Raw genomic sequence first — 27,863 nt, forward strand, 5'->3', positions numbered from 1 at the left:
TACAAAACTAGGCCAAGTTTATTGCTGACAAGGGACGAGCAGGGCCGCCTTTGGGGATTAAGGCCACAAGCGGTCCTGTGCTCTCGGGGAACGGTGAGGGGGGTCAGGAGCCGCAGCCCCTGCCCCAGACTGTGCAAAAGTGCTGCTGGGCCAAAGGCCGGCGCTGCGCGCACGGTCCCTCAGCCAGCAAGGGAGGGTGAGGGCGGAGTCTCCCAGAGCCAGTCCCACTGCCAGTCCCTGAGCGGCGGAGCCCGCCGCTCCCTCCCCTGGGCTGCAATTCCTAGGCGGAGCCAAGGGGGGCCTCCTGGGCAGGCAACAGGGCGGAGTCCTGGGTAGCAGCTGGGTTTCAGTGTGCCTCTCCAGGGTTGTACTCGGTTTCTCCTGAGGACACCTGGGAAATACGCCGAGAAGACCGCCACAGCCTCCGTGCAAACTGGCTGCTGCGCACCTGGTGCAAGTAAAGGCAGGGTGGGTGAGCCAGGGCAGCCGCTCCTCGCCCATTGGAGCCCCGCCCCTCAACCCTATCCTCACCTCAGAGGGCTGCCCCGCTCCCACCACGATCAGCTTGCCATCCTCCAGGCCCACCAGCACATGGCTGAGCTCTTTGGTGACAGCAATACTGCGGATGGGCACCTTCATGGGCAGGGGAGGCGCTGCAGGGAGCAGTCTGGAGAGAGGGAAAGCATATAAAGGAATTCACAAAAGGGGCTTTACACCCAGCCAGTGGATGTCTCATTTCATATACTCTCTCTGTCCTCATTTTAAGGATAGCTAAATTGAAACCTTTATACATAAAGGGAGCTCCCACAACTGTGTGGCTGAGGGAGGCCCAAAGAAAGAGCTTTCCACGAGGAATGAGAGAACAGGTAGCACACACAGGCATGCACCATACATGGGTCTACAGGGGGCACCCCCTATAACCATCTGCCAATGACCATCTCGGTGGGGGCCATGAATTTGCATATGGTGGGGCTCACTTGTTCATGTGGAGGATGTGTAGGGCACATTGGGCTGTGCCCAGCAAAACAAAGTCCTCTGTCACCGCCAGGGCTGTAGGCTGCTCTGCCAGGGGCAGTGAAGCTCGCAGTCTTCCATTCACTGAGTACAAGTGCAATGAATAGGTGACCTAGAGGAAGCAGGGAATATCAACAACTAACCACCATCTCAGATTCCCTACTGTCTCAAATGCACCACTATCTTTGCTGGGCTCCCCTTCTTCATACCTGGGCACCAGGACGTTCCCATGCTGAGCTCTGTACCACAATCTGGCCTTCAGACCCCAGTGCCAGGTGAGACACAGGTCCAGGCAATGTGGCACCTGGAGGTCGTAGTGCTGCCACAAACTGGCCCCGGCGTATGGTATGAATGATCACAGTTCCATCCTGCAGAAAGGCAGCTTAGGGTGCAAGGCTTAGGTTTCTGGACTCTAGGAGATGTGCCTCCCTGGAGCACACGTACACACATACCTCAGATCCAGACACAGCCATGTCAAGTTCTGTGCTGATGGCCACACAGCTCACTGCAGCCTCATGCCCGTAGAGGACCTGCACAGGCTTTGGTGAAAGGCCACCCTGTGGGGAGTCAGGTGGTTTAGGACTGGCCCTTGGATGAGAAGGCTGAGGCTCAGGAAAATGAAGGTCTTATCCAAGGCCAGCTGTAGGATCATGGTACCCTGACTTGCTCAAGTAGTAGAAGGACGTTCACTAGAACTCCCTGAAGAGCAGATGGGTGTAGGTCTGGACCACAGGAGTCGCACAGGGCTGCCCACAGGCCTACCTGCTGCAGGAGCCGCCACACCATGCACGTGGTATCCCTGGAACCTGAGATGAGGTAGATGCCACAAGTGTCCAGTGCAAGGCAGGTCACTATATCTGCATGGGAATGGGAGAACATAGGCAAAACAGAGTAGTCACACTTTCCCTGGCCAGCCTCAGAACCCACCCCACACTTGCTTCTCTTATTCTCCCCAGATCCTAGGCTACTCATACCAAGATGGCAGCTGAGCTGGTTCAGCAGCTTGCCACGGGGTAGTGCAGTCACTCGAAGGCTGCCATCCCAGTAGCCACCACTGAAGAGCAGTCTTCCATCAGGAGCCACTGCCAGTGCTTGCCCATTCACTCCACTGCCTGGCACCCATGGGCCACTCAGCAGTCTCTGTGTCCTAACCCAATGAGGAGGTGGGTAGGTGAGCCCAGGCCTCAGGGATTTGGGCCAGACTGCCCCTTTGCAGCTGGTCTACATCCTACTTGGGTGGGGAGATGACTCATGGTACAGGGCATTAGTACAGCCCACCTCCACCCACAGCCTTATGTCCTACTTGGGGTTGCCCATGGTGGGATCTTTGCTGAAGCTGAAGTAGTTGTTTATGTTTCGGTCATAAGGCAACCAGTTGTGGGTGCCCAACAGCCCATTGGCACTCACAGTCACCTGCAGGTAGGAGAAGGCAAAAGTGATTTGGGGGCAAAGTCAGAGAGGCCCTGCCCCGACCATTGTCCCTGCCCAAAATACTTACCAACAGGTCTGGGGAGCCCTGGGTGATGAAGGAGTGGGGCTGCCGGTGGGGGACCAGGGCTAGCACCAGGGGAATGCCATCACTGACAACCTACAGGAAAAAATGCAGGATGAGAGAAAATAAAAAAGGAAAAAAGAAACCAGGTGTAGTGGTGCACACCTGTAATCCCATTAACTAGGGAGGCTGAGACAGGAGGATCTCAAGTTCAAGGTCAACCTCAGCAACTTAGTAAGCCCTGTCTTAAAATAAAAAGTAAAAACTATATAAACCATAATAAATGCGGGAGAAGATGTGGAGAAAAAGGAATACTTTTACACTGATCATGGGATTATAAATTAGTACAACCATTATGGAAATCAATGTGGGAGTTCCTCCAAAGACTAGGAATGGAAACACCATATGATCCAGTTATACAATTCCTCAGTATTTATCCTAAAGATTTAAAGTCATCGTACTACAGTGATACATGCACATACCCATGTTTACAGCATCACAATTCACAGTAGCCAAACTGTGGAAGCAGCCTAAGTGTCCATCAACAGATGAATGGATAAAGAAGTTGTGGTATGTATACACAATCGAGTTTTATGCAGCCATAAAGAAAACTGAAATTATGTAATTTGTAGGAAAATTATAGAACTTAAAACCATCACGTTACGTGAAATAAGCCAAACTCAGAAGGTCAAGGGTTATATGTTTTCTCTCATATGTGCAAGCTAGAGAAGAAAAAGGAAAAGCAAGATTGTGGGGTGTTAGGGGTATCTTACGAAAAACAAAAGGAGGTCAGTAGAATAGAGGAAAGGGGCTGGGGGTGGAAGGAGAAGATGAAGGGAGAAAGTGCTAGGGAGTGATATTGGCCAAATTATATTGTTTTATTGTGTGCATATACTAATATGTAAAACAGATCCCACCATTACATACAACTGTAATGCTTCAATACAAAAATTTGGTGGAAAATAAATAAAAAGGGCTGGGGATATAGCTCAGTGGTAAAATGCCAATACCAGTTCCAAGAAAAAAGGAGCAGGTGCAGGGGATATAGTTCAATTGGTAGAGTGCTTGCCTCACATGCATAAGGCCCTGGATTCAATCCCCAGCACCACCAAAAAAAAAAAAAAAAAATGTGGGCTGAGGCTGTGGCTCAGTGGTAGAGTGCTTGCCTAGACATGTGAGGACCTGAGTTCGATCCTCAGCACCACCAAAAAAGAAAAAAAGAGAAAAGAATAACACAGGGCTGGTGGTGGTGCCAAGTGCCAGTTGACTATACAACCTACTCCCTTGCGCACAGTCCCCAGGGATCACAGACTAGGTGTCATAGATGCAGAGATCCCTCCAAGAAACAGGCATGAGGGACTGGCAGGCAGGCAGGCAGGCATCTCAGAACATAAGTGAGAAGTGGGGATGGCACAGAAGATGATTTCAAAGCATCAAGCTTGGTCTCTACCTTGGTCTTCCCACCCCATTGCTCCATGTCCCCCTAGACCAGTGATGGAAAGAGAAACAGACCTATGTCTGGAAGCAACATAGGAGGATGCTGTCAAAGGCCAGATTCCCTCTGTTCTGACTTCCCTGAGGCTTTCAGATAATTCTGAAAGGGACTGGGAGTGGAAGGAAGAACGCACGCTCACCTACCCCCAGGCCCCTTCCACATTCAGTTCATTTTTTAAGGTGCTATTAAATCATTAATTTAATATTCCTATCTGCCCCAAGAGGTTGGTAAGGACTGGAGTTAAATCTGTTTCACACAAAGGGAAGCTGGGACCCTACCCTCTTCTCACCTCTGCAAAGAAGGCCTTGAGCTGGTCCAGGTGCTGGAAGATGCTTGGTGAGTTAGTGTCCAGGCGTGCAAGGCGATGAGCTGCTTCCTCAGCTGAGAGCCGGGCTGGGTGTGGTTCCTGTGGACAAGTGGCCGGTTAATACCATGGCATGGGATCTTTGACCATGTCCCCCCACCCCCAATCTGATCTCACCTTTAGCAGCTGACAGGGAGTCTGTCCAAAGTTGCTGATAATACCCTCTAGAGCTTTCCGTTCCCGCTCATCTGCCACATGGTCCAGGTCTACAGCCCCTAGGAGGGAGACAGAGCAGTCAGGACTACTTTGAACAGTCGAAACTATCAGAGGGGCACGGGCAAAGGTGAGGTGAGGGGAGGAAGGTAGGAGGTGTAGCTTCAGGGAAGAAGGGGGACAGGATGCCAAGAGGATCTGCCTCTTCATTCTGCTGTCACTGTGCGGCCCCAACTTGTGTGTAACCTGCTACCCACCCTCATAGGTGCAGTAATAGAAGACATTGAGGGCCTCCTCAGCGGCTGGCCCCCGCTGCTTGTAGCCAAAGATGAGGTCGATCCATTCATGTAGGTGGGCAGACACATACTCTGACTCCTGGTGAGGGGAATGGACAGTCAGTCCAGGGATGGCTGACATCCCACCATGGCCCTCAACCTCGGCCACCACCAGCCTATGTGTGGTCACCTCCTCACCAGAGCCCGGCGGTGCTGCTGGATGAAGTCCTCAGGAGAGCTGGCCCATGGGGGCAGCACCACATCGCCCACCTTCTCATTGGTCAGCTGGAGACAGCCGAGGTCAAAGCCTGGCAGAAGACCAGGTCAGCTGTATCCCTGCACATCCTCACCATCCTAGTCTGTGTTCTCAATTCCCAGAACCCCACTCCCAGGGCCAGGGCCAGGGCCTTGTGTGCTACCATTCTGATTTTCCAGGAAGTCAGGAAAGTAGTAGAACTCTGGGATGAGCTCCTTCACATCCATAGGGCTCTCCAGGCGTGCCTGCCAGGCTGCGGCCACGGAGTGGAACTGCCGGTCAGAGCAGTCGAAGCTGGCAGAGGGGCATGGGCCAAGGTGAGGTGAGGGAAGGGAGAGAGGAGGTGTAGCCTCAGGGAAGAAGGGGACAGAGGCAGGCCCAGGATGCCAAGAGGATCTGCCTCCTCCCTTTGTCTGCCTCCCCACCAGCCCTGGCGCACCGGCCACTCTGCAGCTGGACGTGCAGGGAGGTGAAGGGTTCCACACGGATGAGGTAGTGCATCACGCCTGCTGCATTGGAGTAGTGGGTGCCATAGTGGAACTTGTCGATTGTGCCAGCTGGGTCCTCAAAGCTCTCATATCTGGGGCCACAGGTTGAGGGTGTTCATCAGAAACTCTCCTCTTCCCCATTCCCACCCCACTGAGCCCTGCCCTGCCCACATGCTCACTTCTCCCTCACGAGCTGGGCATGCTTGGGGTTCACCACACCGATGGGTTTGGACAGGTCCCGGAAGACGGCCGGGTTGCTGAGGTCCAGGGTTGGGGACACATAGTCCTGCAAGACCCAGGGGAACTGGCCGCCCACCCGGGAAAGGAGCTGCATGAGGGCCCTGATGGTTTGTCTGCCCATCCTGCCCTGCCATTGCCCCTCAGGAAGATGAGCACAGCAGGCTGGGGTACCACTTGGAGGACTATAGGGGAGCAGACTGTCTATGACAGACACTCCTTTCATGGAGAACAGGGGCCAAGTGGGATGGGGAGAGGACTAGAGAATGTGAGGGCTGGCAGGGAACAGGGGCCAGGTCTTGGTCAGAGGCATACCTACTCAGGACTAAGCTCAGAGCTCAGCCTACTGGCAGGTGCCTACACTCAGGGCTATTGGACCTGAGGGATGGGGGAGTGCAGAGTAGGGCCCTCACCACAGGGTACTGAGACAGGTCGTTGTACGTGCGCCCCGCAATGGTGTTGAGTTGCATCAAGTATTCGAAGTTGGATATCTCACGCTGTACCCATTTCTAGGGAGCAGGGGAAGGCAAGAGGGGAGCTGCAGGGCTATCCGGCACTCCCTTTACTCTCAGGGTCCTGACCTCACATCTTTCCCCCCATCACGCAGCACACTCAGAGCTCACACCTGGGTAAGGCCTGAGGCACGCAGCATCTCCTGGGGGGAGCGGCTGCTTAGGTAGCCTTGGGTAGGTGGCCGCAGACGCAGGAGCCATGAGTACACTTGGTTCCGAACCTGGGTATGAGGTGGGATGGGGCAGGGCTGGGGCCTGGGAGGATGGCAAGGTGATGAGGCTGAGGTCCCAGCCACCTTGCATGGGAAGTTGAGGAAGTAGTTGGACTGATCGATGAAGAACAGTTCAAGCGCTGAACGGCGCAAGTTGAAGCGCCGCAGATGGACCTCACGCAGCTGGGCCAGAGGGCGCCGGAAATCATGGCCAATGCCTGCAGGACCAACAGCAGGCGTAGGCACGGGAGTCTGGCATTGGCCATTCCCTGCCATCCCAACAACCTGCTCCATCAGGACGCACCCTCCTCGGTTTCCACACGCTCAGTACTGCCATCATAGAAGTACACATGCTGTGTGGTGACCTCCAGCAGTCCTGGGACCACAGCCACAACGGTGACCAGCTGGCACTCGGCCGACAGCACCAGCTTCTCTCGCTGCTCATCCAGTTCTGTTGCTTCCATCCTGGAGGCCAGCACCCACCTCAGCTGGAGGCTCTGGCTCCTCCTTCCCAACTAGCCCAAGGGCCACACTCTCCAAGTGGCAGAGACATGAGGTACATATATTTGTGCCTCCCAGAAGGAGAGAGGACCACTGTTATGCTTATCCCCCCACCCCACCCCCCGCCATTACACACACCGGGGCTTCTAAATATCTTGCCAGGACATCAATCCCCATTCCCTGCTTCCCCTGCCACAGCCCCTGACCACTCCCAGGGCCCCATCCCACTCTCGTTCATGTTTCTCAGCCCTGTTCTGGGTGGCCCTGCTATTAAAAATCAGCTTGGGAGATGACTCTCCCAAGCTCCCATCCTGATTTTGGACCATCCTTCAAGGAACTAAAGTTGGAGAGCAGAAGGGGACATGGACTCGAGGAGTCTGTCCTATAGCAGGCATGTACACTCTGGAGCAGATGCCTTGCTCACCACCCAGTCACATCTCTAGGAACTCTGGGCCAGCTCACAGCCCACCCACTCACAGGGTCTCCAGCACAGCCAACTCCTCCTCTCCTAGCTGGTCTTCCTGTAGCTCTTCTGTTGGGATGCCGACTTTGGCCTCTTTGGTTACTGCCAGAGGCAGTGAGGCCTCCTCGGTGGGTGTCAGGGGGGCCTCACCTACAAGAGGCCAAGCATACTCAGCCAGAGCAAGGCAGGAAGGGAAACAGATGGTGGACCCAATGCAGCGCACTCTCACCCAGATTGTCGCGTAGGGCACTGGCTTCCAGGTGAGGGTCGAAGTGATGGTTGGGCACCAGCTTTAGACGCATGCGTGAATACGTCTCAGCACTGGACAGCTTCCAGTGAGGGGGTGGGGGATTCCTGCAGATGTATCCCATGGTGGTCATGGGTGAGCAGAAGGCTGTAGACCCCCATCCCTCCCAGGCCCCACACCAAAGGCTCCAGGATGGTCCCTCCCCACCAAGCCCTGCCCCTCCACCCTGAGCCTAGCCCACCTTAGTGCCCAGGCCCCACAGGGGCTGGAGAGCTGGCGCCACAAAGCCCCCCAGTGCAGCAGGGCTGTGGAGTGCTGGGCTGCCTGTTGCTTCAGCATTGCCACATAGCGCAGTCCCTCGAGGCGTGCCCTCCGCTGTACAGGCTCCAGCACCAGATCCTGTGGGTGGGAACGGCTCCGTCCCACCACTGCTGTTTCACCTGCCCCCATTTTCCCCACCCTGTCTTGTCAGTTCTCCCTTGGGCACATGCGTAGGGCAACTTCCCACCCCAAGCCTGGGCAGCACACCTGGAAGGCTCTTCGACTATGGGTGCGCTCCCGCTGGCGCCGCTGCCCATTGCTCATGAGAGTGTCATAGCAGGCATTCCAGAAGCCTGACATAAGGTCATGGCTCTTGGCATAGGTGTCCATTTCAAACTGTGACATGATGGGCTGCACCTGCAAGATTGGCACAGAGAAGAAACCTGTGTTCGATGTATGCCCTGGATCCCATTCCTACCCCTGAGTCCCCCACCTCCAGGCACCTGCTTGTCGATGAAGTGGCGCCATTCAGGAGTGGCACAAAAAGCCTGGAAGTCCTCGAAGAAGGTGGGGCTGCCGTTGGTGGGGGGCAGGGAGGGTAGCCCCCACTGCAGCCCCAGTGGCTCATAGGCACGGTCCAGCAGCGTGCGCACCAGAGGCACCAGCCACGAGCAGCGCTCAGAGGCTGCAGTGGCTGCAGATGCGGGCTCATTGGCTGTCTCGGAAGAAGAGGTGTTCAGTGCCCGGCCAAGGGCAGCCTCCAGCTTGGAGAGCACATAGCAGGCCTCCTCACGCCGGGCTGGCACTGCAGTCTGCAGTAGGGTGTGCAGCTTCACATAGGCTTGGGCATGCAGCTGTAGGCACAACAGTGGTGAGGGTGGCACCCTGCTACCCTCAGGGCTCTCCACACTGTCACCCACCCTTCCCACATTGCCCATGCCCATGCTCACCTGTGGGTCCTCCAACAGGATGTAGCCAAGCACAAGACGAAGGCCAATCTGGGCCATCTCACGAAGATCAGCTGCACTGTTGGCCAGGTGTGGCCAGGCTCCCAGGCGATCGAGCAGGTTACACACACCTTCAAAGAGCTATCACACGTGTTTGGGGGTTTTGGTGGGATTGGTATTAGGGATTGAACCCAGGTGAGTTGTACCACTTAACTACATCCCTGTCCCTTTATATTTTTTTTATTTTACTAAGCTACCAAGGCTCGAACTTGCAATCCTCCTGTCTTAGCATCCTAAGTTACTGGGATTACAGGCATGTACCACCACACCTGGTCACACACAACATATGCCAGATAGATGTCACCATATAAGATCAGCAATCCAAGGGGAGAGTGCAAGTTAAAGTTTGTGCACCAGGCAAGACCACGCTCAGACTTCCACACCAATGCACCAGGGATACCCTCATGTAGTATCTACCTCCCAAACCAGAAGCCGGCAGGTCGACACCCCTTTGAGTGGTCATACCTTCTCACTCCATAGCTCCTGATTACCATGGCCCTCAGCACACAGGAAGTCCTGCAGCAGGCGCAGTAGCCAGAGCGCTTGCTGGGTGAGGCTGACCAGGAACCCGGGGGGAGCTTCCTTAACGTCAGTCAGAGCTGACTCCAGCATCATCTCCAGGAGGCTGGAGTAGGCAAGGGATTTGGGTGTTTACCTGATTGCCTCCCTTGGCCCAGGGCCCAGAAGACCCCTTGCCAGCCCAAGTTGCCCTCTCACCTGCGCTTGATGCAATCTGGTGGGCGCACAAGCGTGGCCGAGGCCCCCAGCTGAGTGAGCACTGAGAAGACCTGACCACGCTCCCTCCAGGCAGCCTCGTCGCTGCCCTCCACGCCCCGCCACGTCACTGAGAACAGCACGTTGGTGAGCAGATTACACAGCTCCTCTTCGGGGGCTTGCTATGGCACAGGAGGGTAAAGTGGGCAAGAGGAGAGGGCTCACGATGACCCCCAACCACCTCAGCATCCCTTGTCTACCCACTAGTGGGAATGGCAGGAGGCAGAACACTCAGCTAGCAGCTAGCCTGGCACCAAGGGTCTGGAGAATGGTGTAGGGGCCCCAGCTACTGCCTGAATTCTGGCCAGGAAGCCAAGGTATCACTAGATATTCACACACTTCAAGACCTGTCTTAGAATTCTCCGGAAGAACTCTATCAGATGACCTGAGGCTCAGCCCCAAATCCAGAAGCACAAGTCAGCACCCTTGTAGCTGTGTTGCACTTGGCTCTCCTGAGGGTCCCTCCAAAACCTGGCTGGTGTCCCCTACTCTGGCTTGCCCTGATCCAGAACACCTTGGGACACAGCTGCAAAGGAGAGCTACAAGGGGCAGCTTTGGGCATCATACCAGGCAGTTACAGCCCTGCTATCAGACAGGCAGTGCCTGTGGAGAAGCTGCACTATATCCCTATTCCAGAGGTTCCCTTCCTGGGGTCCCATAAGGCAGCAGAGGTGGGCCCACCTCACCTGAGGGTTGCTGGTGTTAGAGGTGTCGTCCCCACTGACAGTGGGCTCTGGGAGGCTGCCATCCTCCAGCACATTGGAGAGACTGGAGCTATGGCGGCCAGGGACAGTGGGGAAGGGCCGTGGCCCATCCAGTGGGGAAGGTGTGCCAGGTTGGCTGGCTGGAGTAACTGTCCCACTGCTGCTGCCACCACCAGCAGTGTTGCTCGATCCCACACTGGCCCGTTCCAGGCCCAGGTCAAAGGGCATGGAGAATGGGGAAAGAGCATGATAAAAGGCATCAGAGTCAGGGCAAGGGACCTCCGATGGCAGGAAGACATCCCCAGGCTCAGCAGGTGACTCAGTGGGTGGCAGTGGCAGGGCTGGCTCCGGGGAGGTAGGAAGCTCTGGGGGAAAGGGAGAGGGGCCACCAGCTGTGGCAGCTTCCAGGACATACAGCCGGGTCAGGACATCCTGCCACCCGGCTTGTCGGGCCAGCAGTCGCACTACGTCTGGCTGTCCATAGATGAGGTGGAAGAGCTGCAGGGCCAGGACACAGAAAGTTAGGTCATTTGACCATCTGCCCCTAGGCCCCTGTTCCCAGGCCTTTGTAGTGAGGCCTCCAGAAACCCGGTATGATAGATAGGTAAAACGAGATCCAGAGGGTGAAAGCCACCCCTCTGCCCACAAGTTTTTACCTCTTACTCACCTGGCGACAGATATCCAGACGGACACTGAGGTCAGCTTGGAGGGACAGCTGTACCACAGCTAATAGATCTGAGAGGTTCAGGCTATCTGGAGGGATGGTCAGAGGGGCCTGAGGGACTGACTCCAGCAAGAGGGGTTGCCCTCAGTCCTGGTCCCTATACTGACCCTCCCTCTTCCCACCAAGCCCTGTTTTCCCGGTACACATCACCCCCTCCACCTGCCCCGCCTCTCAGCCCCAATCAGATCATACCTGCCCCCAGTAATAGCTTATAGAGGCCTTGGCAGAGCTGGGGGCAGATGGTTCCCTCTGGCAGGCAGGCAATGAGGCCCTGCAGACCACTCTCCTGCAATCGCAGTCGCTGGCGGCTCTTCTCAGGTAACCGCTCATTCTGCTGCAGTCTGCGCAGGATCTGTGTGGGGACCGTTGGGGGCTGTTATCATAGGAAAGGACTTACCATAGTAGAGGAAGTCACTGTGCAGGTGTGTGGCTCCAGGAGAAGCCTGTGAAGGCAGCTTTACCCAATGGCACAGGTTTCCCAGGACCCCAGCCAGGATTCGGGGTGGGTTGGGTATACCTTGCACACTCGGTCAGGCAGCAGGGGCAGTGACCTTGGTCGCACCAGCAGTGCCAGCAGCACCTCAAGGTTCCCTGGCTCCAATAGGAAGACAGCCAAAGACTCCTGTGCTGGGGAGCCCTGAAGCAGGGCCAGCAGCAGATCCAGTGCGCCTATCACCTTGGGGGTACAAAGTCTCACTCTGGTCTGGGCCTCTCACATGGTCCACACACCACCCTTACCCAAAGCCTCAGCCTCACCAACCTTCAGCCTACCTGGCCATCATCACCCACAGCTGCCAAAAAATTCAGTAGGACATGCACATCCTCAGCAGAGAAGCTGCGTACCAGGAACTCCCGCGCCAGGCCCAGGAGGGAGGTTTGCACTGTGTGCAGGTCATCAGCCGCAAGGGGGCGCTCCCGCTGCGGGCTGGCAGGTCCGGAATGTCAGAGTGAGTAGGTGAGCTGAGGTAGCACACTGTCCTGTCCCCAGAGCTAGAGGCTGCAATGTGGGACCCCTACTGTCTACCTGGTCCCAACAGCCTCACCTGTAGTGGGTGCGCAGAGCGTCGAGGACGAACTGGACCCCATACTTCTTCCGCAATTTCTGTCTGTGCTCACGGATGATGCTGGACATGTACTGAATGTGGCCTGAGTGGGCGTCAACAGTGGGTCCTTTGAGATTCTCCAGGACAGAGCCATGCCCCTGACAGAACTTATGTCCCCTCAGATCACCCAGACATGGTTATAACGTCTTTGTTTTATTGGTTCTTTTTAGTTATACGTGACAGTAGAATCCATTTTGATATAATTATATAAGCGTGGAATATATCTTATTCTAGTTCAGACCCCATTCTGGTGGATGACCATGATGGTGGAATCCACTGTGATGTTTTCATACATGTAAGGGTTATATAACTTCTTATCTCCCACCTGCCCTGTCACTGACCACTCACCCAGGTTCCCATACCTACCAAGGCGCACAGCAAAGTCACTGAGAGTCCAGGGGTGAAAGTTGAAGAGCAGATGCTGATAGAGCAGGTACAGGAGAGGCCCACTGTTCTCAGATGCCACCTGCTCCATCAGTAGCTGGGCAGACATGAGCACATTCATGTCCATGGCCCAGCTGGGGACCTGGGGTGGGAGAAGGAATTGGCCTAAGATGTCAAGCTTTGCCTGCCTGCTGTCCCAGCCACTGAGGTTCCACCCTTCCCAGCACAAGCGTGATGGACATCAACACGACCATCCCTGCTCAAAACTCTCCAGTGTCCCCTGGCTGTAGTGCAGCTCCCAGCCTGCTGTGCACTGTCCAGCCCCAGCCTGGGCTGCCCTTTCCCCATATCCTCTCAGCCTAACCCCACCCAGCCGTTTGGGCTCCACTCAAATGCCACTCTTTCAGGAAGTTCTGCCTTTTGGTCCCCCACCCAGCTCCTTTGTTCAGACAGGCAGACACACCCCACCTGCCCCACCAGGCCTCACCTTGCGCAGGAGGGCCCCGATGATGGCAGGCCCCTGGCACTGCACCAGGCTCTCCTGGTTCACAGTGTGGGCCTGCAAGAAGTTCCTCAGCATCAGCAGAAAGGCTGCCACTGGGTTCTTCTCCATCCGCTCCTCTGTCGGCCACCAAGGAGGAAACAGATGTGGGTCAAGGACCTACCAGTGACCATGAGACCTCAAGCTCCAAGTCTTTATTGTGCCAGATTCTCTCCTGCAAGCCAGGCCCCAAGGATGCTCACCTGAAGACTTGCCCAGAGGGAGAAGCAGGCCTTGAGTGTTGTGACCAGAGGTCAGTTCAGGCCCCAGTAGGTCATATGTTTCGGCCGGACCTGCCTCAGCCTCTTGGGGCTGCAGAGCCACTTGCTCCAGCAGGGGTAGCAAGGCACCCATGCCCCCAATACAGTTCACCACATCCTGGGAGAGGGGACAGCAGTGAGAGAGTCCTGCCCTGCTCCACCCCACCATCCAGCCTGGGAGCCTGGATCCCAACCAGCTCGCTTGAGTCAGTTTCCCCAAATCCTGCCAAGGCCCAGAGCTGCTCCCCAGAACATCTTTTAACGCTGGGCCCCACTCCTGCTTGTTGCACACACTGCCCACACATGCACACGCACCTTCACATCCCATGTCTGCACCCTGTGGCCTGTCAAGCGGCCATCCAGCGCATGGCTAGGGGACAGGTCCAGACAGATGTTATTCTTACAGGCCTGGAAGAGCAGATGAGCAGGTGGCAAGGGTCAGATAGAGGAAGGGGTGACAGACAGAGGGAAGGAACCAAGGGAAGGTAACACTGTTGAGCCAACCACCCCAAATACCTGAGGTGAGTAATGGAGGAGCAACTTGGTGCCCAGCTCGTGTAGATCACCCTCAGGCTTGAAGGGGGCTGGCTCATTGGGCCCTGAGGAGCAAGGGAAAGTCTTCAGACCTCACTGGGCCTCTGGCCAAACTACATCCAGAGCCTGCCTCTTCCCTGCCCAACCAGAAGACAGACCCCCAGAGAAACCTTCTGTGCCCTAGCCCCACTGATCCCTGGACTTGGACTCGGGACAACAGGACAGGGGCTGGGACCAGGCAGAAAGAGCTACCTACCTAGAGCACACAGGACTCTCAGGGTGGCTGCCTGCAGCGCTTCATGGAAGATGGCCACAGCCCCCAGCTCACCCTCCAGGGATGTGGGGCTGCCCCATCGAGTGTCCTGGGTGCCTGCAAGGGTGGAGCTGATGCTGCCCTCCTGCAGGGGGGCCACCAGCCCGGACCCCCAGCCCAGCGCTACGGAGGCTGGGACGGACTGGGAGCGGGTGAGGGAGGGGTGAGCATGAGCCAGGGCAGCATGGACTGGTGGCGTGGGAAGCCCCGTGGTGGTGGTCGTTGTGCGGTGCCCAGCAGAGCCGATACAACAGGAGGAGAAAGGCTGCGGGGCCAGGGTTGGGGGACTGGTCAGGTCACAGCAAAGCCTGAGGCTCCAACTACATCCAGATTCTCACAGTGACCCCCAAGACTACACAGATCCCAGAAGCTGAAGTCTGAGGCCGAGAAGGAGGCAGAGTGGAGGACACACAAGGCTCTAGGCTCCACCCCATCCACAGCACTCTGGGTTCCCTCACGGGCCCAAGGCTTCCCCAAACCCTGCCTGGCACACCTCACTGAGGGAGGGGCAGCGAAGGGGTGCTGTTTTGACCAGATGGCCATCTTTGTAGACATGGACCAGGTTCTGGCTGAAGGGTCGGCGCCCAGGCACATGGATGATGGTGATACAATGCTAGAACAGAAGCCAAAATGTCAAGCCACATTTGGGACTTGGTATCCCCCTCCCCATTGGGCCATGTGAAAAGGGTGGGGACTCACCCAGGTAGAGTCGGCGAAGGACACTTCGGGCAAGCTCATGGTCAAGTACTCCTTCCGTGTGCACACAGCCACCACCAGGGTCCCAGCTGCCGTGAAGAAGGCCTCAAATCCTGAGCCGCTGCTGGTGAAAAAGCTGGGGGCAGGCAAGTTGGTTACACCCATGTCTTCCAGCTCACCTTGGCAATGGGTCCTGGCCCGTGGTAGTCACCCACCTGTACAGCTGCTTTCGCTGGAGTGGCCGAGTGGGAGCTGGGGCAGGCACTGCATCCGAGGGGTGTAGACAGAGCCAGGCATGGAAGGTAAAGGCAGGTCCTGGCCATCGCTGTACAGAGGGCACCATGATGCCTGCCATGCTGGGTGTGAGGTCAAAGTAGCACAGTGCACGTGCAGGACCCTGGTGCCGGGCCATGCCTGAGAGGGCTCGAATGATGGCACCTGCATGTCGAGCCTTCCCAGCCTCAGCTCCACCTGGCCCTGAGTCCAGCTCTGATGGGGGACGTAGCAGGCGACGTAGCTCCAAGGGCCTTATTGACACACGGCCCAGTGCTTGTAGCAGCGCCAACAGTTGCTCCTGGCACCGGGCCCCCAGGGCTATTCCTGTGTTGAGTGTCTCTAGCAGGTAGCCCACCAGGCCTGCCTGCACACAGGTGGCACGGCTGGCAGCACAGCTGTTACAGAGCCACCAGAGGCGTTGAGCTAGAAAGAGCCGCAGTTCAGCTGTGGGCAGTGATGGCAGCCATTGCATCAGCACCAGCAACGGTTGCTCATTGCGGATTGGTAGAGGCGGGCATATGGTGTGGTCACCCTCCACAGCCTGTGGGTAGAGAGAATGTGACAGTCGCTGGTCAACTGTGGCACCCTGCCAAGTGTGGGACTTCCTGTCTCAATTGCCTACAGCATGAATAAGCCACATGTGCTACACCATCCTGCTCATAGTCATGGGTACACAGATGACAAAGACCACTAATAGCAATCCTTCAGCACTGTCAACCTCCAAGCCTCAGTTTGTACCCTGGGTAGGCGGAGCCCCAACCTGCACATTCCTAGGACCATCCTGGGGCCGGCCAACATGCAGCAACTTCCAGGGCCCCACAGTCCAGAATCCTTACCCCAGGGACACTGATGAGCATAGCTGGGCCACAAGTCATACAGTGTACCAACTATAGTCAACAGTCCTCCAGGGTGGAGACCTCCCCATTTGTGACTCAGTCCTGGCTGCCTTTGGGACTCTGGATCCAAGCCCTGCCCTTACCATGTTAAGCAGCTCTTGCAACAACCGATGGGTGGGGGGCCCGTGGCTCTGCAGGACCTCCTGCAGGTGCAGGTAGCCAATGCGTTCCTTGAACACCTCCTGCGGAGCGCAATATAGGAAGGAAGTGAGCATACACACAGGCCCCAGAATGAACACACCCTTCTAGGGGCACTGTCAGGGCTCCCTTGCCTGGCTCTGCCTGGTCACTATGTTGTCTGGGACAAGGGGCAGAAGAGGGATTGGGAAGTATAGAACCATCTCAGAAGCCTGCAGATGGTGGTCAGCCCACAAGAATCCTTTTCCCCATCCAGCCCTGACCCAGAATGTCCAACTCCCAGGGCAGACTGATGACCATACCTGCCTAGTGAGCTAAGCTCGCCCAAAGGCCAGGCAGAATCTTCTCAGCTCATTTACTTTGCTCCAGGGAGCAGATCTGTTCTGGGGACATGTAGTCACTTAACTGTATCTGGTACCTTGACTGCAGCTGGGCTGAAGCATCCTTACCTTGGCTGAGGGGGAGCCACTCATGATACAGGTCAACACTCTGACTACATGGACTGCGATGGCATCTGTATCCTGATCCAGTACCTTGGGATGGGGAGGGGCAGTCAGCAGAGGCAGTAGTCAGGGTGTCACGGCTGGCAGCACCCTGCAGTAAAAGGGTGCAGGGCTAGGCACCCCCAGATACATAGCATGTGTTGGATCAGTGACCCTGGCTGGGAACCAGGCCCTCTATTTAACCCTGCTGTTGTGACCCTACCTTGAACCTGGGCCCTCTTTGAGCAGCTCAGCAAGACCTGCTCTGACAGAAGCTAGGAAGAAAACAAGGTTGGGAAGGGCCTAACTGGGACATTTTCTCTGCACTCCCCTTCCTGTTCCCTGGTAGTCTTAGGGGCCCCAGCCTCCACACATCCCCACCCAACCTAGACACGCATATGCAAGCAGGCCAGCAAGTGCCCCATTACCCATGATGATTGAAGGGGGTTGGGAATAAAGGAACAATCAATCACAGAATGTCAGAACCAGGAGAACCTTCGAGACCTTTAAATCCTACCCGGTCCCCTGTCTCCTAGACCCAGGTGGGGATACTGGCTCAAACTGGCTGGCTCTGAGAGCCAAAGAGGCATACTACTCACTCCCCTTGCCCCACTTCTGGGGTGAGGAGTTGAGAGGGCTTAGAGAGTTTGTCAGCAAATGCTAAACCATATTCTGGCCCTGGAGGGTCCTTTGGTCCCAGATCTGCCCAATTTCCCAAGTGTGATCTCAGGGAATGGAGCTCAGTGGTAGTGCACTTGCTTAGGATATGCAAAGCCCTGAGTTCAATCCCTAGTACCACCAACACAATCAAACAAAATAATCTGCTAGGAATGATCTCAGACAACATTCTTTCCCTTTCCAGGCCTGTTTCTATATCTATATGAATACATGAGAGGTGGACTGGAGATATAGTTCTGTGGCAGAATGCTTGCCCAGCATGTGCAAGGCCTTGAATTCAACCTCCAGCACCACAATAAATAAATAAATAGAGAGATAAATAAATGATGGTGGGCATGGTGGTGCAGCTCTGTAATCCCAGCTTCTTGTAGCCCTCATGCAAAATGAGGGTTGGAACATATCATAAGAAGCTAGAGAACACCCAGTGCCCTGTTTAGGGTGGGTATAAGGATCCACAGAAAGAAGTGGCTTCTATGGGGGACCTCCTCTTCTGTGAAGACTACAGTCAAATCCCTAAGCACTGGGGCTTCTGTTTCCCCTTCTGAGAAATCAGGGTGGGTGGTTGAGAGTTTCGAAGGTTCCTTCCAGCTTGGCATAGCCACACCCCAGCTCCCAATTCTAATACCAAGTGGGTAATATGCCATATCCTGCTCTAACCTCCAGCAGGGGGCTTGGAAGAGGGTGAGACAACATAGGGGATCCACCCCCTCTGCTAGGCCTCATATACGTCTATTTGCCACCCTGCTGTAGCACAGGAAAGGCTCAAGAGGGAGCCCAGGGCAGTGGTCCCTCAGCTAGTCAGTCCCAGGGTGGTACCTTCTGGACATCGGGCTCGGTCAGTAACCAGGTAGCCAGGTCACTGTCCCCCTCAGGGGGCGCCCGGGCCTGCAGGTACAGCTGTGCGGAGGAGGGTGGAAGAGGCAAAGGAGAAAAGAGGAGGAAGATGGGAGAGGTAGGGTTAGAGCAGGACTGGGGCAGCTGCCAGGGCTATGCCCCAGAGGGAAATGACACCCTGAATCCCAAGCAAAGTGTCCCCCTAGGCACTAGGGAAGAGTGGGACTGAGCCACCATGCCCTGCTCTAATGAGCAGAGGCAAGGGAAGATGAATAGGACAGACACTATATCCAAAGGCAACTGATCCCACTCTAGTCCATGTAACATTCCCCTCTTTCCCATTACACTCCCCTTCTGTGTGATACAGAGCCATCCTGAACTTCAGACCCAGCCCTGTACGGCCCAGAAGGACAGGCTTGTCCATGCCCAGTCCCTCCCACTGAGTACAGGCCTTAGCAGCAACCTGGCACCTCCACAATTCCCCTGCCTCTGGGTTCCAGCCCCTCCACCCCCAGTCTGGGCGCCCCCTACCTTGCTGTTCTGGATCAGGCGAATGAGGTGCTCAAAGCAATTGTTGCTGAGGAAGGTAGCCTGCAGCACTGGCCGATCCTCACAGGCCAGCATCATGGGGATGGCATCTGTTCAAAGGTCAAGGTCAGGCCCTACCCAACTCCTCCAAGCAAATTTAAACTTTCTCCCCCATGCTACCCAGTCCAGCCTTTCCATCATCACGTGGGCCTTCCCCTCTTGCCGCCCTCTCCACGAGCTTGGGAGCCCATACGCACCGAGCATGTTGACCCGCAGGGTTACAAGGGCCTCTTCGGAGCCTGAGTTTGAACTAGCAGGCCAGCCAGCATTAAGGACACGAAAGTAGCCCTCCAGCAGGGCACGGAGCTCTGGCCCTCGGGGCGGTGTGCGGCTGGCATGCAGGACATGTACAGCACCCACCAGTGCCTCCAGCGCCAGTCGCACTAGGCGGGGGTCCCGGGCTGGCCCATTGCTGCAGCCATGAACAACACTCAGCAGGCCCTGCACTGAGCCGGCACTCACAGCCATCTGCCCGTTCTCCTGCAGGTGAAGGCAGAGATGGGCAGTGAGCAGGGGCCCACAGAGCAGTGAGGCCAAGACAGCCACCCCCGGCCCATAAGCTCATCTCCCGGCCTACCTTTCCTCCTGCAAGGACAGCGCCAAAGAGGTGGATGAGCCGCAAAAGCAGCTTAGGAGGCAAGTGGTCTGCATCCTGCAGGCTCTCTGAGGTGGGCAGGACAGGACAATGTCACCATAGTTGCAGGGCTGTGGGCCAGGGGACTGCACAAGAGATGGGTGTCCTGGCAAGGGGTGATGGGGTAGGAGCTGGAGCAAGCAAGAGCCCCATTTAGAAGGAGATTTCGGGGCTGGGGTTGTGGCTCAATGGTACAACGCTCGCCTGGCATGTGAGGGACCCTGGGTTCGATCCTCAGCACCACATATAAATAAATAAGTGAAATAAAGGCATTGTGTCCAACTACAACTAAAAAATAAATATTAAAAAAAAATAGGAGATTTCACTTTGTTCTAGGGGCTCAAAAAAGTCATGGCTCCATGCCAGGGGGGCTGGGAGAGACATAGCATTTCTTGGAAGGCATACAGTCCTGCTGGAGTGGCTAGTCAACTCTCCAGATCATTAAACCCCAAATAGGGTCCCCAGGGTGATCATATAACCCCTCTGCTTCCCTGTGTGACCTAGGGTTCAATTTCTCAGGTGCAAATCTCCTGCTCCTTCCGTCCCTGTGACAGGCAGAACTTCCCAGGCCCTGTTTTAGGGACCCTAAAGTATCTACTATATGGATGACTCCCCCTCCCCCCACCTTATCCCCACTGGGGACTTCTAGGGGCTTTCACAGTCTTGTATATGGGAGGCCCACCTGGCCCAGCGCCACCAAAACTGGACAGGATGCCAGGCCGTGCACCAAAATCAGATAGCAGAAGGGACCAGCCCTGGGTCACATGGTAGTGTGGGGGCTGGGCATGATTCAGGTGGGATATGGTGGAAGTCTCCCTGGGGTCAGAGCTTCTTTTTGGGGAGTACTGGGCATTGAACCCAGGGGTACTATACACTGAGCTACATCCACAGCCATTTTTATTTTTTATTTTGAGACAGGATTTTGCTAAGTTGCTTAGTGCCTCACTAAATTGCTGAGGCTGGCCTCACCTTGCCATCCTTCTACCTCAGCCTCCCAGATTGCTGGGATTATAGGCATTCACCACTATGCCCCACTGGGGACAGAGCTTTTGAGGCAAGGCCTGAGAATGCAGTTGGCCAGTGAAGGAAGAGACCACAGGGTGGGCAAAGATCCTGAGGTGGCGTAACTGGGTACAGTCTAGGGATGAGGTGACAGGAGTAGGGCTGGAGAGCAGAGAGGGAGAAGGGATGGAAAGAAAGGCTGTGGGGAGCTGGGCCGATGGTGCACGCCTGTAATTCCAGTGACTCATTGAGACAGGAGGATGGCGAGTTCAAAGCCAGCCTCTGCAATTTAACAAGTCCCTAAGCAATTCAGTGAGACCCTGTTTCTAAATAAAAAATTACAATAGGGCTGGGAATGTGTCTCAGTGGTTGAGTGCCCCTGGGTTCAATCCCTGGTACCAAAAAAAAAAAAAAAATGGGCTTTGGGGAGGAACAGGATCAAATCTCAAGGGCATCAACTACCACAGATGGGTCTAAGGTGGTGGGGAGCCAAAGCTAGTTTGTTTCAAGAAGAGTAGGTGGACCAGGCACAGTGGTGCACACCTGTAATCCCAGCAACCGGTGAGGCTAAGGCAGGAGAATGGCAAGTTAAGGCCAGCCTCAACAACTTAGTGAAGCCCTAAGCAACTTAGCAAGACCCTGTCTCAAAATAAAAAGGCTGCTCAGTGGTAGAGCATTCCTGGGTTCAATCCCCAGTACCAAAAAAAAAAAAAAAAGCAGAGTGTGTGGGAAAACGGCTGCAGGGAACTCTGTCAGGACACCTTCCCTCCTGGACCTGCAGCACCCCACTCCAGATCCTGGTCCACAGCTCCACAGGCAGCACAGAGAAAATACTTAAAACCCGAAAAGGTCACCACCTTCTCATAGCCCTGCCTGCTCTGTCCAGGTCACTTTACATTCTGAGCCCATCTCAAGTCCCTGCCAGTCTCCCTCCAATGCAAAGAAATGAGAGGGGACCCAGGAGAGGAGGTTACCAGGGAGAATGGGTGGCTGGAGGTATCCTGGGCACCAGCTCCTCTAAAAGGTGGAAACAGCTAGTGTGGCCCCATCTTGAGCAGGGGTGGAGAATGGGAAAAGGCTACAGGGACAAAGGGACCGGGCTAGGGAATGTTCTGGTGATCCAGAGTCAGGGTATAAGTGGCTGAAAGGACACAGAAGGGTCCAGAAGAGAAAGGAGGATGGGAAATCCAGGGGCAAGTCAACCCCCACTGATTCCAACCAAGGAAAGACACTTTGCTCAGGCATGTCCTCTTTCAACCCTGAACTCCTACTTGGCCTCTGGAGGCCCACTCAAATGCCTGTGGGTTTCCCAGGCCTGCCTGTAGCTACCCCTGAGTAGTTCCTGTCCTATCTGGGGTTAGGGAACTGCAGGAAGGGGCCTGGGTTTGGGGGCAAGGCTAAGTGGGGCAGGGGTGGGGCCTGACCTTGGAAGAAGGCGCTGAATTCACAGGGCAAAGCCGCAGGAGGGAACTTGTATTTGCTCTTCTCCTTGAAGCTGATGATTTCTCTGGAGGAACAGGAGGTGAGGCCAGACGCTTGGGTCCCTTCACCTGGCTCTCGCCCCTTCTCTGTCATCCTCCACCAGCCTATGCACAGGCCCATTCCCACCTGAACACCTCTGCCATAGCCAAAAGCCCCCATCCTTTTCCCAGCCTCTCTGCATCCCCTGCCTAAGGGCTGGGTCTCACCCACTGTGCTGGCGTCGCCAGGTCTGGTAGGGGTCAAAGAGACCCTCACAGAGGAGCAGGGCATGAAGGGCTACATTCTCCAGCTGGGTCCCACGGCCCTCCTGTGGTGATGGGGGTCCTTTGAGCTGTCAGTGTGGGAGAGAGAGGATAGAGGGAGGTTAACTCTGCTCTAGCCACAGCTACTGCCTGTCTCCATTCCACCTCAGGGAGCCCATCTCACCTCAGCCACTAGCCCAGTGAGCAGCACCAGCACTGGGGGCCCCAACACCTGGCCCCAGCCTGCCTCCACATTTTCCAGATTCCTGGGGTGGAAAGAATTGGAGAGGTCCACTGATGCACATGACCCCCCGCTCCCTCTGGCCCACACTCCCATGCCACTGCCCACTTGGGGTGGACACCAGGGAGGGACTACCTGCAGAGAATGATGAAAAGCTTAAGCAACAGCAGGGCTTGCTCCAGGTCCCTCTGGTCCAGCTGCTCGGCCAGCACATGCAGGGCATCTAGTGGTAGTAGGGGGACTTCTGCCCCTGCTTCCTCTGGCCTGTGGGGAAGGAGTGTCACTGAGGTGGCCAGACCCCTCAACCTCCCTGTCCTGACCCTGTCCTCACCTTCGTGGTTCCAGGGAGGACAGTGAGATGCTCTTCTCAAAGGCTCCCACAAAGGCCTTCAGCCATTGCTGCAAGTAGCCCAGGTCCTTCTGCAGGCAGGAGTTCAGGCAGGGCATGGTGGGTGGCAAATGCGAGCAGTGGACAGGGGAGGGATGAGGTCAAGGAAGTGGACACGGGGGATGTACGGGGATTACAGGCAGAGCAGTAGGGGTGGAGAAAGGGAGTGAGGTTGAGGGGAAAAGGAAGGACAAGGTCAGCATCAGAGGACTTCGGTACAATTAACCACTCTTCCAAGACCCCATTTGTTTCTCTCAGCCCTCCCTCCCGGTCTCTGCTCTACCCCTGGAAGACCCTGCCTGGCCTGACACAGGCAGGGGAGGGGCTTAAGTGGGGTGTGGCTGCGGCAGTGCTGGTGCTGAAAAAGGTCTCCCACGCATGTCTCTTACTCAGCCTTGGGCTGGGTCCTCTCCTGCCACCTTCTCCCAGCTCCACAGCCACCACTTCCAGGAAACCCTCCTGGACTGTGGATGCCAGGACGCAGGTGCACTGTTGAACAGGCACCTAGGCACAGGCACACCCCCACCGACAGATCAGCATCCTTGCCACAGCTCCAACCATTGCCCGGGTCCTCTACCCACCCTCTGGGTTACCTGGACCCCGGGCCCCAGAGCTTGTTCCATGAGCAAAAGGGGCAGCACTTGAGCCCAAGTCTGGGCGCCACCAGGGAAACTTTGGTATGAACGGGAAACGGATCCTCCCGCCCCGGCTGGGGCAGGAAGCGCAAAGTCACGGTGGGGGAAGGGGGCCGCTTCCTCCCAGCAGACCGCAGGGATGTGGGGGGGCCAGGGCACCCTAGGCCCAGCAAGAGACCTGGCAGGCGCTGGGGGTGGGACCTGAAGCACAAAGGGGTGGGGCCACCTGCCTTGGGTGGAGCTTGCAGGCCAGAGACAGTTTTGTGAGGTCTGTGAGGTGTGGCTTGGAAGAGCTCCTATCTGGAAGCGGGTTCTTCCCTGATTTTAGTATGCCCTTCATTCAAGGCACCAACATCTCCCTGACCAGGTCCTAAGGCCCAGAGACCATATGAGGAACTCACCCGTACTTTTAACCCCCTCAAATACCCTGGCTACACCACCTGGACTCTGCAGGTTTCTCTCCTCAGGGGACAGATGAGTAAATCATAGCCTAGCCCTAATCTAAATCCACACCCAGAAATGCTCAGGGATGGATATGGGTGGGCACCTGTACCTGAGCCCCTCCTTCCCCCTGCTGGCCCCAGTTGAGCCCAAAAAGCAACCTCCTTTCCTAGAGTCAGAAAGGCAGGGCAAGGACTGGACTGGACAGGGAGGAAGGGGCCAGATACACATCGGTACCCAGCCGGCCTGAAACTGTTCTCAGGGGTCATGGACCTCACACTTTTGATGAATTGCTGGGTTTTGCTCCCTGTGGCCCCCATACCATACAGATAGGCCTGCATGACCCACAGCAGACCTGGAGCAGGCCTACAAAAAACTGAGATCGAACAGCCAGCCACTCTGCAGCTGGGCACCTTCCTTGTGCACTCTTGTGCACCAATCCAAAGCTATGACAACTTAGGGAGGACCATGGCCACCAGGAGCAGACCCATACCATTATGACCTGGTCCTAAGGCCCAGGGACCATATGAGGAACTCACCCATACTTTTAACCCCTCAAATGCCCTGGCTACACCACCTGGACTCTGCCCAACACTGTGACCTTTTTTGTCGGTCAATTAATTGTTGACCTCTTCACTCTCTGTTGCTGACAGCCTCCCTCCCCGCCAACCAGCAAGGAGACAAAATGCCCAGATCCTGAAACACCAGAGGCCAGGACTCCTGGACCATCCCTTCTGAATCCTCTCATCACAGGTAGGAAAATAGGAAGCACAGAGGAGATCCACCACCTTAGTTTCAACTGCACCTCTGAAGATGCTGAAAGCTGGGCCTTGGTTCTAGGCTAGGTCTACTCTTGGTGACTAGGCAGCCTGCACAAGCTGACCATATGACCCCTACCTCTGTGGCTTCCTAGACCCTCGTCTGCCTTCAAAAATGTCCCCATACTGTCATTTCTACTCCAAACCATCCCAATCAAACTAGTCATCTCTGGTCCAGAATATGGGCCTTTTGTCAGTAACAGCTGAGCTGAGCTGAGCACCTGAAAGCCTAAATTCCACCCTGCACCCCACCCACAGTATAAAGGCTTGACTCTAAGCCTGGCATGCCAGGCCCCTAGTGAGCCCAGGGCCTGCTTCTCCACCCTCTCTGCTGCTTCTCCTCTGTGACTTATATCTTCCTGTCCAGGGCTTGCCCACCCCACACTCAACAGCCACTGTGACTTGGGCTTTTAGTACTTAAGCAGAAACCGCCCACCTTCCTCAGGGTCATCTCCTGGATTGGCCTTCCCAGACCTGGGTGGGTCTCTTGCCTCTGCACACTCCTGCTTTCTGTCCCTTGGAACCACACCCTCCAAGCTTGTCCAGTCCTGTAAACTTCCAGTAGGTGAGAACTGGTATGGGCTCAGAGCTAGGGTGCTCAAGACAGCCTTCATGGGCTCTGGAGGGGGCACGAAGAAGTCTCTAACATGTAGAACTGGGCAGTAAAGAGGGCAGCTGCCTAACTCACTTCTCTAGTTCCCACCTTTTCTTCCTGGGATGCCTCAGGCCAACTCTGATCTGGGCTTGAGGCTGTAATGCTTGAGGGTATGGGAATCCCTGCAGAGCCAGGACCAGAGACAGAGCAGGCCAAGGGGGCACAGCATGCTAGGAGTGCTGCAGGTGAGGGTGTCCAGAGCCTGAAAAGGGTGGCTGTGTGCTTGGGCTCCCCAGGCCCTTCTTCAATGGGTCTATGCCCCATTGGCTGCTCCTACCCTTTCTTGCTCAGAGCATGAACAGGTATAGGGCTAGATCAGCCTCTTACCCAACAGGACTAGGCTAGGGCCTCAACCCCTGGGGGGCAGGTGAGGAAGAACACCTGCTTAAGAGCATCTCAGGGCCCTTGAGCCCAGGAATTAAATGGTGCCAGGGCCCTGTGGCAGGGGAGAAGGCTATAGGTATGGGAGAGGACAAGTACTAATGATCACCCCTATAAAGATCTTAATCTGCTAAGCAGTGACACATGCCCAACTAGCCCTGAGCACATGCAGAGAGTTCTGGGAGTGAGGGGCTCTTGAGAGCTTGGGAGGCTCAAATAGTATTGGGTAATCAGGGAACTGCTAGTCTCCTGGAACTCTTGAGGTAACTTGGGAGGCCTGAGGGCAGGCTGCTGTGGCATGGAGGCATGGGTGGGGCTACTAAAGGCCCAGCATGCAGAGGGCCTCTAGTAGACATCAGTCACCCTGCCCAATCAGCCAGTCATCCTCCTGGCTCCAGCTCCATATTTAGAGCAAGTCCCCAGCCTCTCCAGCCTTGGCACCCCAGACCTGCTGCATGTTCCGGCCCAAGAGCATTACTGGCTATTCCCACCCTTACATTACTACATGTGCTTTGCTTCAGAGGTTGGGGTTACCAACAGAATAGTGGTTAGCAGCTTGTTAATGTCAACCTCTGAGCCTCCACTGCCTGTTTATTTATCTATTTTTTTGCAGTCCTGTGGATTGAACCCAGGGTGCTCTACCACTGAGCTACATCCCCTGCCCTTTTTATTTATTTATCTACTTTGAGACAAGGTGTCACTCAGTTGTCCAGACTGGCCTGGAACTTGGTATCCTTCTGTTTCAGCCTCCCATGGGCTGAAAGGGATTATAGAAGTGCACCATCATGTCTGGCCCTTTAGTACTTTTTAAAAATGACCCCTTTGCTCAGTGGGCAGCCATATCCACCCCAAGATCAAGGTGAGGATGACGTGATGGGAGCTCCAATCCAAGGACTCTGGCCTGCCCAAGTTCCTGGCATTCCAAAGCAACCCTGCCCACCTCCCTCTGAGAGTACGATCTAGAGGCAGACCTTGGCTCATTGACAGAGTTGAGGTCTTCTGGGCTGCTCCCCAATTTGTTGCCCTACGCAGGTGAGGTGGAGTATGTTGATGGACCTCAGGGAAGAGCTCAGAATAGGTAGGATAAATTGCAGTTCAATGATGGGTAGTACCCTATCTCCAGAGACAGAAGAGCAGAAATGAGACAGGTGTGGTGGGTTCTGTTCAGGATGGCCTCTTAAGGTAGGGAATCCCCCATGTAGCATCAAGAGGAGGAGGCCAATGTCAAGCCAAAGGTGGCTTCTGGAAGTCAGACCTGGAGGACCTCAGACCATGAGCTGAAACAGGAAGATGGACCTTTTGACAGGGACAGAGACAACTGAGGATGGTTCCAATTCTGGATAGTGAGTCAGTCTCTAGCCCTTACCTGGAAAAAGGATACTAAACAGAGGGGAAGGGTGGGCCTTCTGGTCTCCATAACACCCTTCAGGGAGTTTAACCATCCCCTTGTCTCATCACTATGGAAACTGGGAACTTCCTTCCAGGGTCCCCATAGTAACTGACCCTGTTTCCATGGGGACCTCACACTCTCCCATCAGCTCCCCAGATGTCATAACAACACCAGGGATTACCAGCCCCTCCCCCAACCCTGGGCTCTGTGGTAATTTCCCTATCACTTCCGTCCCTCTCCCTTCAGTTGCCTTGGAAATAGAGGCTGGAAGGAAGAAACTCATTTCCCCTCTGAGGTGTAAGGGAACCAAGCACCTCGGAGACTTTCATGCCACCCCTTTGCCTATTTCAAGAAGGTAAACTGAGGCATAGGAAGAAATAGGAACCAGTTAAGGACCTAGAGGGAGCAGAGGCCCTGGTTAGATTTCCATGAGGCAGTAGAGTTCATGGGCCAGGGATAAGGGACTCAGGGTAGGGTGGGCAGGGCAAGGTCACCTCCAGCTCTGGTCTGACTTCCTCCAACCCTTTGAGTCCTCAATGGTGTAACTGGGAAATTTAGCCTGGGCTCCCCACCTGTAACCTGAGTGTTTGTCCCATCCTGATCTTTGTGATCCTGAGTGTCCCTAAACCCTTTCACTAGGGGTTGGGGGCTG

General features: G+C 55.5%; 1 protein-coding gene across 3 annotated transcripts; it reads right to left on the bottom strand.

The window, feature by feature from the left end:
- Nucleotides 1-24,121, bottom strand: Nbeal2 (neurobeachin like 2). 3 transcript variants are annotated; one of them, XM_048795198.1, is made up of 54 exons: nucleotides 23,485-24,098; nucleotides 22,835-22,923; nucleotides 22,639-22,767; nucleotides 22,447-22,528; nucleotides 22,227-22,351; nucleotides 21,963-22,045; nucleotides 19,480-19,565; nucleotides 19,100-19,382; nucleotides 18,846-18,952; nucleotides 18,297-18,377; nucleotides 16,770-16,853; nucleotides 16,266-16,364; nucleotides 15,226-15,827; nucleotides 15,014-15,146; nucleotides 14,808-14,927; nucleotides 14,258-14,579; nucleotides 13,984-14,066; nucleotides 13,783-13,875; nucleotides 13,411-13,585; nucleotides 13,154-13,287; nucleotides 12,649-12,808; nucleotides 12,223-12,325; nucleotides 11,951-12,104; nucleotides 11,697-11,855; nucleotides 11,372-11,531; nucleotides 11,123-11,208; nucleotides 10,438-10,953; nucleotides 9,695-9,873; nucleotides 9,443-9,602; nucleotides 8,921-9,058; nucleotides 8,474-8,824; nucleotides 8,238-8,387; nucleotides 7,951-8,108; nucleotides 7,692-7,816; nucleotides 7,477-7,612; nucleotides 6,803-6,963; nucleotides 6,400-6,716; nucleotides 6,188-6,283; nucleotides 5,717-5,841; nucleotides 5,489-5,629; nucleotides 5,213-5,343; nucleotides 4,992-5,101; nucleotides 4,776-4,893; nucleotides 4,483-4,580; nucleotides 4,291-4,407; nucleotides 2,513-2,602; nucleotides 2,318-2,427; nucleotides 1,989-2,161; nucleotides 1,777-1,871; nucleotides 1,467-1,571; nucleotides 1,224-1,382; nucleotides 978-1,126; nucleotides 532-667; nucleotides 1-448 (listed from the first exon to the last, which is right to left on the bottom strand). In XM_048795198.1, exons 1-54 carry the CDS (start codon nucleotides 23,512-23,514, stop codon nucleotides 347-349), a joined length of 8,208 nt encoding a protein of 2,735 aa, XP_048651155.1. In that variant the 5' UTR covers nucleotides 23,515-24,098; the 3' UTR covers nucleotides 1-346. The 3 variants fall into 3 exon arrangements, 2 of the variants coding, with proteins under 2 accessions (XP_048651155.1, XP_048651156.1); XM_048795199.1 differs by lacking the exon at nucleotides 18,297-18,377; XR_007344351.1 differs by lacking the exons at nucleotides 1-448; nucleotides 532-667; nucleotides 978-1,126; ... (2 more) ...; nucleotides 1,777-1,871; nucleotides 1,989-2,161 and having other exon boundaries at nucleotides 2,369-2,427; nucleotides 4,984-5,101; nucleotides 23,485-24,121.
- Nucleotides 24,122-27,863: the final 3,742 nt, after the last annotated feature.

Source organism: Marmota marmota, unplaced genomic scaffold (genome assembly GCF_001458135.2).
Source record: "Marmota marmota marmota unplaced genomic scaffold, marMar, whole genome shotgun sequence".
NCBI classification, from domain to species: Eukaryota; Metazoa; Chordata; class Mammalia; order Rodentia; family Sciuridae; genus Marmota; species Marmota marmota.

Coding starts and splice junctions, on each gene's coding strand:
- Nbeal2 (XM_048795198.1), bottom strand. CDS start 23,514: ATGGAACAAGCTCTGGGGCCCGGGGTCCAG. Junction 22,529..22,638: donor CTTTTCATCATTCTCTGCAG/GTAGTCCCTCCC, acceptor TTTCCACCCCAG/GAATCTGGAAAATGTGGAGG. Junction 11,532..11,696: donor TGCCTGACCGAGTGTGCAAG/GTATACCCAACC, acceptor GTCCCCACACAG/ATCCTGCGCAGACTGCAGCA.